The sequence below is a fragment of the Suncus etruscus genome, chromosome 2, assembly GCF_024139225.1.
Source record: "Suncus etruscus isolate mSunEtr1 chromosome 2, mSunEtr1.pri.cur, whole genome shotgun sequence".
NCBI lineage: Eukaryota > Metazoa > Chordata > Mammalia > Eulipotyphla > Soricidae > Suncus > Suncus etruscus.
This window is the reverse complement of record NC_064849.1, coordinates 91,732,630-91,745,683: the sequence shown is the minus strand read 5'-3', so window position 1 is coordinate 91,745,683 and position 13,054 is coordinate 91,732,630. Positions and strand designations below refer to the sequence as shown.

The 13,054-nt window shown below is 39.5% G+C and overlaps 1 protein-coding gene across 1 annotated transcript; it reads right to left on the bottom strand.

Annotated features, from left to right (window-relative positions):
* Positions 1 to 550: 550 nt before the first annotated feature.
* On the bottom strand, positions 551 to 12,307 carry LOC126001797 (ceramide synthase 5-like). The gene is given in 7 exon segments (XM_049769026.1): positions 551 to 852; positions 854 to 1,581; positions 1,584 to 1,630; positions 1,632 to 1,754; positions 5,636 to 5,840; positions 11,148 to 11,252; positions 12,118 to 12,307. Coding segments are annotated over 7 exon segments (1,683 nt in total). The 3' UTR covers positions 551 to 567.
* Between the last annotated feature and the right edge of the window lie 747 nt (positions 12,308 to 13,054).

Below are 13,054 nucleotides of genomic sequence, written 5' to 3'. Positions count from 1 at the left end.
CACTTCAGGTGGCAGGTAGAGGATCTAGCAAGGAACACAGTAGTCCTGGTTATCCATCTTGGTTGTCTGTTTCGTATATCTTCATATGAAAAATTCCAGCACTCATGGAGAAATGTACAGAAACTTGGAAATGAACTAGATATGCTTCATTCAGATGGCCAGGGCCTCAAGAGCCATGGGCAATAAGGGAGGGAGATAGTCCAGAGTCAGCATGAATTAAGGTGCAGCCAAATCTGGGATTGAGATGGGTTCAAAGGTGGACCAGGCAGGACTTAGCCCAGAACTGTGCCCCAACCCAGACAATGGAACTCCTCATGCATATGCACAAATGTACATATACATGCATAAACACAAACACACACAGAGCAAATAACATTACTGAAAACCTGGAGACTATTAAATATAAAATGGCAAAGTTTAAAAAAAGTGAAAATATCTGTTTCTCTGATTTTTCTCTGTGCCTTGCAGACCCTCTATTCAAATGAGTAAAGGTGGTGGTGGGCTCCAAGGGTAGGTTGCCAATGGCCCTACAAGTTCGTGTTTGCTGAAGTTCCCAGACTATTTTCTTCACTCTTCAGCCCAGTAGCCGCCTCTCACAAGACCATTCAACCAATTGGCACCATTGCTGGAGCTGCTACCACAGGGGTTTTCAGCGTTGGTGGTTGTATCTTCTTCCTCTGAGCTGCTCTCTACATCACTTCGATTGTCCTTGGGTACCTTTCCCCAAGGCAAAGCTTTGAAAGCAATTCGTGTGATCAGGTAGGACCAGATGACATGCAGAACCTGCAGAATCAGGAGAAGGCCATTGAACAACTACCAAGATGGATAAGGTCCAATGATCTCCCAACTCTCCAAAGAGTGTCGTGTTCAGAATCCAAAACGGATAGATTCCTAGTCGAGTGACCACAAAAACAGCACTGAAGATGATGAAAAGGGTGTCACAAAGTCGCTGATACTTGGCATAATTGGCCAGCTTGGCTGCTTCTAGCAAAACGTCGGAGACATCATGTAGACACATGACCAGTGTTCCCACAGGAACCATGTTATTGATGTAGGAGAAGGTGATGAGCCCAATGGTGGCCAAGTGATGCACAAACATGATCAGAGAATCCTTTCTCTTAATGTCTGTAAACTGAGAAAACATAAGAGACCAATAAAAGGCCAATTCCATGATATAATAGTAATAAAGTCCACTTGTGAGAGGCTGATATGGATAGCTATGCCAGCACTGTCGAGTGTTCCATAACCAAGAAGACAACCAGAGAAATCTAATTCCGTAGCAAAACATACATAAATAAAAAGTGAGTCTCCACGTGCTTTCACAGAATTTAGTGAGCGTTGGAGGCTTTTCCTGATTCCTCCGGTGACGAAACCAGCACTGGATTTTTCGAACATCCCAGTCCAGTTGCTTTGACAGGCCCTCCAGCCTTTTCTCATCAGGATACTTGGCAACAGATATGAACACCTTCTCAAGGATAGCATTGGGCTGGACCAAATATGGACCACTGTCCTGGATGCCAGCATGGAGTGCACAAGGTTTGGCAATAAACCAATCGAAGATCAGCCGCACGGAGAACACGCAGCCGCCAGCTGGAACACCACCAGGATGTGGCGGGCCTGCGGGTAGGCCCAGGTCGGCCCAGCTCACGTTGCGTGGGAGCCAGAAGCGCTCGCTCCACAGCCAGCCCCACTTACACCCCGCGGCCACCGGCCACCGCTCCAGCCTGCCCGTGCCGCGGCCATGGCCAACGGATCTATTTATGTAATTTTGAAGTTAAAATTTATTTTTTATTTATTTTTTTTTTGGTCACACCCAGCAGCGCTCAAGGGTTACTCCTGGCTCTACACTCAGAAATCGCTCCTGGCAGACTTGGGGGACCATATGGAATGCCAGGATTCGAACCACTGTCCTTCTGCATGCAAGGCAAACGCCCTGCCTCCATGTAAATCTCCGCCCCTGAAATTAAATTTTTAATAAGACTCTAGTTGCTTATATGTCTTAGGAATAGAATGTTACCACACTCACATCAAAGTGTTCCAGCATTATTGCCCATTTGACTCTTTTGTTTGTTTGTTTTTTGGACCACACCTGGTGACACTCAGGGGTTACTTCTGGCTATGCACTCAAAAATCGCTCATGGCTTGGGGACCATATAAGACACCAGGGGATCAAACCACGTTCTGTCCTAGGCTAGCACGGTCAAGGCAGATGCCGTACTGCTTGTGCCACCATTTTAGCCCCCATTTGACTCTTCTTGAGTCTTCTTCTTCTTGTCTGTTGAGATGATCCAGAATTATATGACTCTGAATTTCATCATTTTGCTAATCTTACTCTCAAATAGCTTAGGTTGACTTTCTACTTGAAATTTGGCAAGTTTTTTTTTTCCACAAAGATATTTAGAATGAATTTAGAAACCTATTGAAGTTTTCTGGCTTAGATATGCCAATGAGTTTTTCCTAATAATAGATCTTTGGTTTGATTGTTTTGGGGTTATACCCAGCAATGCTCAAGGCTTATTCCTGGCTTTGCACTCAGGGATAAACTTCTGGCAGGTTCAGGGAACCATCTGGGATGTTGGGGAGATTAAACCCAGGTCAACAGTATGAAAAGCTAGTGTCTCACTTCCTCTACAATGGCTCCAGCCCTATGGATATTTTTAAAAAGCATACCTGTATTAAAAAATCAGTAATGTTTATTCTTGTTAACTATCCCCCAAACAGAAAAACATTAATCTAAAAGACTATATGCATATACATGTTCACTACAGTACAATAGCCAGCTCTCTCTCATATTGAGAATTTAAGTGTACACAACAACATAGCAATGAAGGGCCAAAGACAACACAATGATCTGCACAACCAAATTGGGAGATGGGGTATTGAATGGGAGGGGCATTGGGATCATTGAAGGACAGGGTACGTTGGTGATGATTGTGGTATTGGTGTTAGAATTATATGCAGGGAATGTAATTAATGATATAATAAATCACTGCATCTCAATCAATTAAAAATTTAACAAAAATAGATGATGTCTTGAAATTGTATTAAGGAGGAATCTTGTTTTGCCAATTTAGGGATCCTTGTTGTGATGGGAGCAGATACCACTGTCTTGGGGATCACTTTGGAAATTACTCCCCTCATAATTCAAGATCCAAGATCCCAAAATCCCAAAGCAGCTTTGACTTTATGCTTACCTTATCTTCTTGTTGAACTGATGTCTGAGGTCTTGTTTCCAGACAGGCTATCTCCACCTTGGAAAACAGAGCTCAGAACAACTTGCTGTAGAATAGTGCTCTCCTCTTCCCTGCCCTCTGGACACTGCTGTGTGCATCTCCCCTCAAGTTCTGGAGTAAATAGAACTTGAGATAGTCTGCCCTTGAGCAAGTCCCAGGCAATCTGGACACATGATGAGCAAGAAAAGGGATGAAGAATTGACCAGTTTATCAGGTAATAGCAAATATGGTCAAAGGCTAATGATAGATTTGAGTTTCATAAAAATTTTCTAATTCACAAAGAGAGCACCTTTAATTTGAAATTTACCATTGTGTGTGTTCTTTTAATACATAAGACATAGACTTGTAAAAAAAGAGCAAGGGGACAATTGTCTTTTATCTTTTTTAGAAAATTAATTTTTTGGGAAAGCAGAGATAGTAATCAAGGCTTTTGCCTTGCATTTGGCTCAGCTAAATTCTATCCCTAGCTCACTCTATGATCCTCTGAGACACCAGAAGGGATCTCTGAGGTCAGATCCAGGCATAAATCCTGAGAACTGACTTGTGTTGCACAAACACAAAACAAAAACATGCATTCATTATTTTTGCATTTATTTTTTAAAAACGGAAATAATCTTATTGGTTAGGCATTCAGTGCTGCTACATCATGCTATGATGGTCTTTTTCCAATGTGGAATTAACTCTTTACATGTTCTTATGATTTCTTTCATAACATTTGTTGTTAGCTTCAAAATAACCTGCTGATTGGACATGACAGTCACTAATCTTTTCATCTTCCCAATTTTACAGACAAAATCACACTGATTTATTTCTATCCCAGAGCAAATTCACTTATTGAGTCAATACAATGAAAATCTTCTGCCACTTAATACAGTATTTTCCTCAATTGAATCAAATCACAAACAAACTATTTGGCATTTTCACAACACTTAAAATGCCATTAGGGCTCTATGTTCTATGTAGGGAAGATGATGCAGTGCTATGGAATAATTCTGGATCGCCAGCATGGAAAGTCTTTACTCAGTCTGGCTCTAAATTTGAAGTATCTTTACAAGGAGGATGTTGTATGCCATGGTTAAAGTAGCTTTGTACTTCAAGAGTATTAACATTTATGTGATGCAACTAACTGAGCTCAATAACAATAAAATATTTTTTAAAGATTCCTGTTCTAAATAACTTTAGACACAAAACATTTAGCTGCATTGAAAATGCTTTCATATAAGTTACATTTAAACAAGTAATTAAGTTTGATCATCATTGGGAAGGGAGTGGGGCCACACATAGGGATGCTCAGGGCTTCCTCTTGGATTTCTGCTCAGGGATTATACCTGGAGGGACTTGGAAGACCATATGGGGTGCCAGGATTTAGCCAGGGTCAGCAATATGTAAGACCAGTATTCTACCAACTCCCTGTACTCTTTATAGCCCTGATCATTTTCATTTTGAGAATAGTGTACCTCCCAAGGGGTGTTTCTGAAACAGTTGGCCCATGATTCAATACAAAAATATCGTGTTGTTTGGCAGTGGTGGAGGACTTTGATTATCCAATATTTATGCTATAATTGACTCTTTTAAAATTTGTTTAATTTAAACCATTGTGAGTTAAAAAGTTATTCATATTTGGGTTTCAGACATACCATGTTTCAGCACCAATAGCACCACCAGTGTCAACCTCCCTTCATCCATCTACCCAGACCATCCCATGCTACGACTCCACACCCCAACCTACCAGCATAGGAAGAACCTTTTTAAGTTTAGTTGTTAAAGTTTGAGTCTCATGATTTTATCGATGATCACTCTAGCTTGAAGATTCAGTTATATCTTTTTTGGGGGGGCCACACCCATTTGATGCTCAGGGGTTACTCCTGACTAAGTGCTCAGAAATTGCCCCTGGCTTGGGGGGACCATATGGGACACTGGGGGATTGAACCGCGGTCCTTCCTTGGCTAGCACTTGCAAGGCAGACACCTTACCTCTAGTGCCACCTCGCCAGCCCCTATATCTTTTCTTAACACCACCAAATGCACCTGAAAACCCTTGCCCCCCTGTCCCTTGTTTTTTCATATTTGTCTTTCATGTTTTCCTCAACAATTCCCATTTAAAATATTCCGTTTCTTCGTGCAATTATTCTAAATACCATATGGAAATGATATATCCAGTGTTTATCTTTCTTCTTCTGGATTACTTTATTTAACATAATATCTTCCAATACCATCCATATTTCAGTGAATTTCATGAGGAGTAATTGATTTCATCTGTCTTTGGGTGATGTGAAAAAATTCCTAAAGGTATCAAAATATATTTGTTGTTATAAAGAAACATCACTGGGGACTTTGTATAAAAGTTACACACTTCTTTATTTCCTGGGGACATCGGATTCATTGAGACTCTTGGGAACCAACATTTGTTTTGCTCTGTGTGCTTCTCCATAAAGGAGCTTGAAGTTCCAACGTGCACTATTCAGGCACTGCTCTGGGGGCAGGAATGCTCTCACAATTCCCGCCACTCTCCAAGCCAGCGCCAGGTTTTCAGCACCATGGACAGCTCTCACTGTTCCTGGGCAGGCAAATAGATGCCTTGTTAACAGCAGCTGCTGCAGATCTGCTTCTACCAAGGAGAGAATATGTTGATGATGGGAAGGAAGAGAAGGAGAAGGAAGAAGAAGAGGAGGGAAAGGAGGAGGAGGAAGAAAATATGTGAAAGCTGTGAGGAAGGGAGGAGGAGGAGGTGGAGGAAATGTGAAAAATGTGAGGAGACAACACTGAGGAGGAGGAAATGTGAAAGATGTGAGGAAGAGAGGAGGAGGAAGAGGAGGACGAGGAGGAAGAGAAAAATGTGAAAGATGTGAGGAAGAGAGGAGGAGGAAGAGGAGGACGTGGAGGAAGAGGAGAAAATGTGAAAGATGTGAGGAGGCAACACAGTTTTTAGTCTTTTAAGATTTTCACAGGGGCAAATTTAGGAATCCCTGAAGAAGGGGGTGGAGCCACCATTCCCCATTTCCCAAAAAGAAAATACGGGGCACATTTCTTAAATTGTGCATTTAAGCTCCACAGATAGAATAAATGTTTAAGAAGCCCACACTTACCAGAGTAGGTGTTTGGATGCTAAGGGAACAGATACTTTCAGTGGTTGGTTTTGAACCAGGGAAAATTTTCTAGATCTTTCCAAAGTTTCCTGTATTGCTGATGCAGTGTTATTTTTTTAAATTATTTTATTTAAACACCACGGATACAAGATTGTTCATAATACAGCTAGGCATTTTTTTCAGTTACAAAATTGTTTATGATTGAGTTTCAGTCAGTCACACAATGTCCAACTCACTTCACCAGTGCATATTTCCCACTACTAATGTTCTCAGTTTCCCTCCTGCCTTTCTCCCCTGCCTGTCTCTGGGGCAGAATTTTTCTTCTACCTTCTCTATTTCTTTCCCCCCTTTTGATACTGTGGTTGCAATAGTTACTTAAGGGATATCATGCCTATCACTTTATCTCCTTTCAACACCCAGTCTTTACCAGAGTGATCATTTCCAACTCTGATTGTCCTAGTGGTATCTTCTCTACCCTACCAGCACTTCACCCATTCTTTGTGGCAAGCTTTCTATCATGCTGTGGTGGTCCTCATGGCCAATTGTCTCTATTGACTCTGGATATTAATACCAGAATATCTTTTATTTCTATCCCACAAATGAGTGTGATTATTTGATATCTATCTCCCTCCCTCTGACTCATTTCACTCAGCATATTACTATCTATATCTATCCACAAATAAGCAAATTTTATTACTTCATTTTTCCAAACAGCTGCATAATATTCCATTTTTTGTAGATGTACCACAGTTCTTTTAGCCACTCATCTGTTCTTGGGCACTTAGATTATTTCCAGATTCTGGCTTTTGTGGAAAGTGCTGCAATGATCACAGGGGTGAAAATGCACATATGGGCCCCTAGAACATATTCCTGCAAACATTATTGCAGGGTCAATTGGAAACTCTATGGTCTCTTATATATAATAAAAACTCTTGGTTTACTCATCTCCAGGAAGATGAATAACTCCTTTGTGACTCATAGAGCTTTGCACTATGAACTCCTTGCACTACTCTGTGATTCATAGAACCCCACTTTTAATACATTTTTTTCTTGGTTTTTAATCTTGACAGCAGAATATGAAATTTATCTCCCAATGGGATAAAGTGAGCTAGATGCATCAACTTAAAACCTGCATTTCTTTAAGAAATTGAATTGATGCTTAATAATGAAAAGATATTCAGTTTTCTCTTTCCCTTCCAGGCAGCTGCAAAAACCAGCATTTCTTAGGTGGTGACAATAATCCAGATTACTTGAGCTTTAGGTCTTTCTTTATTGGTTGTTCTATACTATAGAATTCTATAATAGCATCACCACCCTGTTTGATTCTAAAAACCTTGATAAAATTGGCAAGACTTCATTTTTTTAAATTTTTGGGTCACACCCAGCAGTGCTCAAAAGCTACTTCTGGCTCTGTGCTCAGAAATTGCCCCCTGGAAGGCTCAGGGGGCCATATGGGATGCCAGGATTCAAACCACCATCATTCTGGATGCAAGACAAATGTCCTACCTCCATGCTATCTCTCCGACCCCGCAAGAGTTAATTTTTAAGAACAACTCATTTACCATGAACTTTCAGTGGTCATATATATGTGCTTCTTATAAATGTTCCTTAGGACAAACAGAGGTGGCAGCATCCTAAGGTGACTGGGAGAGCAGTACCTGGGAAAGCAGTGACTGTGAGAGCAGTAAAATGGCCTAAACTAAATAGTCTCAACATAATCTCTGAAGCAAACTAATCCCAGAGGAATATGACTAAAAGTTAGCTGTATATCCACATATTCTAGCAACCCTGGGGGTGAGGGAAGAGGATATGGGAGGTAGGACAAAAACGGAGGTGTAGAGAAGACAATTTGGTGATGGGAATCCCCCCTGATTTTATGTAAATATGTACCTAAAATATTATTGTCAACAATATATAAGCCACTATGATAAAAATAAAAATTATATTTAAAAAAAAACAAAAAAAGTTAGCTGTATATAAGAGCACAAAATAAGAGAGATTTTAGAAATTTGTGTCATTTGGTAAAACTTTATTACAAAGAGAAACTTGTAACACACTTATAAGGAAAATGATATCCTGTTTACTTTCTCATATTTGGTTTATAAACTATATTTGATGGTGTTCAGGGCTTACTCATGGCTCTATACTCAGGAACCAGTCCTGGTGGTGTTCATATATAGCATTATTCATAGCATGCTGGGTATTGAACCCAGGTGAGCCACATGCAAGGCACTCACCATATCCACTACACTTGATCTCCATCCCATGGAAAATGATATCTTTAACAATTGTTCATTTAAAATATCTAGGCTTCAAACTCCATTATTGAAAATGTGTTCTGATAATAATGATCTTTTGATTTTACCTTATATTATTTCTTCTGGGTTCAAGGTAGGAATGATGGATAGGAACTAAAATATTTATCTCCCTAAAAAAAAATCACAGAATTGAATTCACAGCTTTGCTCCCATGATGAGTGGGACTGTCAGATTGTGCTGTGCTGAGTTACATGATCTTTTGTTTTTTTTTTTCCAGAATAAAATCTATGGGTCTTGGTGTTTCTACTCTTTGGAGAAAAATAGATATCTCAGGAGACTATTTATACTGATTTCCTCAGTTATATGGTCATTTATGATCATCTATGGGCTTTTTCATCATGAAAGGCCCCTGGCTGCAGCAGAGAATAGTTTTGCTTTTTCTATACAGAAGCATGCCTTGGACTGCATGATGAACTTCCTGGCTATGTGTGAAAGTATTATAAATATTAACATGACCTGTATTTATTCTTGCATTTATTTTGAGTCCCTCACCCCCCCTCAATGTTTGGAAAGAACCAAGTATCGCAGTTTGCATTGCCTTTACAACTAATAGCAATAGTCTCTATTCTACCCTGGAAAATTCACAATGATGGTATATAAACAAGAAGTTCAATATTTTGTAGGTAAGGCACTATATAGTTAGGAGGCTTTAAATCTAGGGGTTTTGGTTCAATCAAAGGAAAAGAGAACAAGGTAGATGAAAGCAGTTGGTTCAGGGGCCAAAAAAAAGAAGATTCATATAACAATGAAAAAAGAGTCTAAGTAGCAGTGAAGTAGACATTGCTGGTGTATTGCTCAGAGGGTCATAATCTTCTCTTGATACTAAAGATAGATAGCAATATGTTATTCATATTAAGCTGGAAACTGTTAGAAGAAGCATTCCATAAATGATTTAGGGAATTGAATGTCTGGGCTTCATGAACACGAAAACTATTTCTGTTCTTGCTCCACTTTCATTAGGACAGTTAAATAGCTCAGATGTTTATCAAAATGCTAATTTACATAAATTTTTCTTGTAAATTAGAATGCAATAAAATTAAATTCATCCAGCAGAACTATAAGAACCAAAAGGACCATAAAACAAAAATGTATTGCCCAAAGTTGACTGCAAAAGTAAAAAAGAATACAAACACAAAAGGGGACAGACATACATGGATCATCCAATCTCTCGGGCCACTGGACAACTCTAGTGGTCTCAATATCACTTATTTGACACTGTATGGCTCCGCCACCCACACTGGACTCCTAACATGTGAGCCATGATTTCATCTGGCTGACACATTAAGCACAGTGAGTAAACACAAGAACATTCAGTAGTTATGAGCAGAGCTAAGACTGGGGGGTTTCCCAGAGCCAGTTAGCAGACTAGCCTTTCCCAGGGTTTTGCTTGCCTTGTTATCTATTCTATTATTTCCAGGGTGCAAGTTTGAAGACCCTTTGTATTCTAAATCTTAATCTGTTTAATTCAGGGGAATAAGCCAACCTTGTGATTTTTTTTTGTTAGAGGCTCGATTTTTCACTAATTGGGGGGGGGGAATTGTGTTCCTACAATATGTATTATGGGATAGGTTTGCTTGATTTTATGAGATGGTCTAGAAAGGTGTATTGTGAGAATTATTGGGGCTATCCTATTATAGATTTGGTTATGAGGATTGGCTATGGGATCAGTTAGTAGTATATCATGAAGTAAGATAGAGTTATTGTCTAGGAATTACTAGGAGATAGAATTGATTGGCTCTGGTTCATCTTAACATGAAAGCAGTGGAGATTGGGGCCAGTGGCTGTGAGGAGTCAAATGTTCCAAGGGTTATTGTTTGGTTCTCTGGATAATGCAGTGAATCTAGCACAGTGAGACAGTGTGAAGACAGGGAGAATTTTTGGACTTGGGCTCTCGGTAATTGCCCATCCCTGAACAAGTTGCAGTCAATTGCAGCAACTAGTTTTAAATCCTAAAACAGTTTAGGATTTGAATATAGTTTAGGATTTAGAATTGCATATTTCTAATTTACATATAGATGAGACCTTAGATCTTGTCTCTTTATATGAAGAGTTTCTCACAATGCTATGGCCCCCACTGATATGGGAAGATCATTTTGCTTAACCTCATGAATCACAACATGTTACTGCCAGAATGTCTAGGTTACAGAATCTGAAATCAAGGCATGATCAGTTCATGGGTTTCTCCAGCCCACAACAAGCAGAGGGAGTGCCACTATTAGGCTCAGATCAACTGAGCACGGAGACACTGACTAACTCTGAACAGCTGCACAATCTTGGTTCTGAATTTTCATGTTGCTGATCTCACATCAGCTAGTCTAGTTTTGTTTCTGACTTATTGAAGGCTTGATGCCTAGCATGTTAGAAAAAGCCTCTTTTTACCTCCCCCTACTGTTTCTCTTCAAAGAACTGTGTTGATTTCTAGATCAGAGGATTTACCAGGGTGTCTAATGAACTGTCCAGACAGAGTTGAATGGGTCTATCCTCTGAGGGGGCCATGGTTTTGGAACCCACCTGGCAGCAGGAAATACCCTCCTATCTTTTCCCAATCATTCAACAATTCTGCAGGGTAGCAGCACTGTACCTTCCATGAGGAGCCCATAGGCCCAATTCTGAAGTCTGCAATAATGAAAATAATCAATTAAGTTGATTCAAAAGAACTGGAGGGTTTCACTTACATGTGGTTCATAGAAAAAGAAGAATGCTTACCGAAATGCATTCATAGAAAAAGAAGTCAATTGGGTGAACTAAATGAAGTAATATGCCAGAAGGAAAAGGGAGGAGATTAGGGGAGTAATTCAGGTATAAGGAGAAGGAGCTCAAAAGTAAAGGTCAGAATTGAACTTGCAGTGGTGAAATTCATTTAGGACACACAGCTCACTTGAAGGTGCACAAAACCTTGCATTAGAACATTAAATTGCAATATTATCATGCAACATAACTTCAACTTTTAAAAGAAGCTTAATCTTAGGAGAGGCTTAAACAGTCTTCTATTACATTCATTCGCATTTATCCACATTTTTATATTTAATTTCCAAAATAATATGTGCCTGCAAGATGATTTATCATGTTCATAGTTAAGTATTGTAAATATTAAAAGAATAAAATTAAGATTTACCTTCATGACATAGTTTCTTAAGAACAACATAAAGATTTTTAAATGTACCTTTTGAATAAATATATCTAAACCTGATATTCTTGGAAATTCCAGTAGATCATTTGAATGAGAGCACATAGTTGGAAAATCACACAAAACAACAGTGGAATTTAAAATGGGCTGACATAAATATTTTAATTGGATAGCTCTTCAATCTCCTTGTTATTGTAGGTTTTATCCAGCATTTTTATATTTAAAGTACTTTGTCCCCTTCTACAGTGGTGGGTCTGCACTCAGGGTAACATAAAAAGTTAGAATGCTGAAAGGGAATCATTAATTTAGAGAAATGACTCAAACTTCGGTTACACTTGGCAACCTTCTATTTACAGAATAAAATGACAGACTGATCTTTGCTTGTTGGAATTGTGACTATTCTGAACTGCATTGGAGACCACAGCAGGTCCAACTTAGCAATACTGCAAAATATTGCAGAAGACACATAATTAGGAACTGCAGCAATCCCAAGCTGTTCACATGGCAACCACATTGGGGTGCCTCTGGGGACAGGAGATTCCATTCCAGATTTACATCTGTAATCTTTGATTTTTATTATATTATATATTATGGGAAATACATAAAAGTGCACAATGTGTTCCCCATAAGTGGTCAGGGGAGATGTAGTCTCATGTGATAGTACACTGAATTGAAGTTGCCAGATGCCTGCCTAGGGGATGAGTTGAAGCATTGTTGGAAGAACTTCCTGTTAGTTTTGTAGAAGCAGGAAGGAAAAGGAAGAAGAAAGGAGGAAGGAAGAAGGATGGAAGAAGGATGGAGAGGGAGAAGAAAGAAAGGAGCATGGAAGAAGGGAGGAGCAAGTTGGGAAAAGAGTAAGTTTGGGTCCCAATTTCAGTGAAATCATTATTAATAACCACTTCTTAAAACAGTTTATTGTCTTAGTTATTTTTACTAGTGAGAATTTTGCTCAGGTGTCATTCCCAGCATACTGACAGGCATTCCTGCTCTAAGATCCTGAAGGCTAATGTCTTTAACTCTGTAAAGAGATAAACACCCGAAGGAGAGGAGACCATCTTCCCTAAGGCACTGTTGCTTCTCACCCTTTCTCAGGCTTCTCACATACTCAGAAAGAAATTGGCTCTGGCTTTTGACCATGTTCTGCACAAAGCCCCATGGAATTCTAGGTCGAGGATTCTCTCTGGAGAAGAGCATACAAATTGATTTCTTTGATGTTTTCTTGCAGTATCTTTAATGGCTCTCAAATCTGAGCTCTTCCTGCCTTGATTTCTGTCAGTTTTCCCTTTATTCT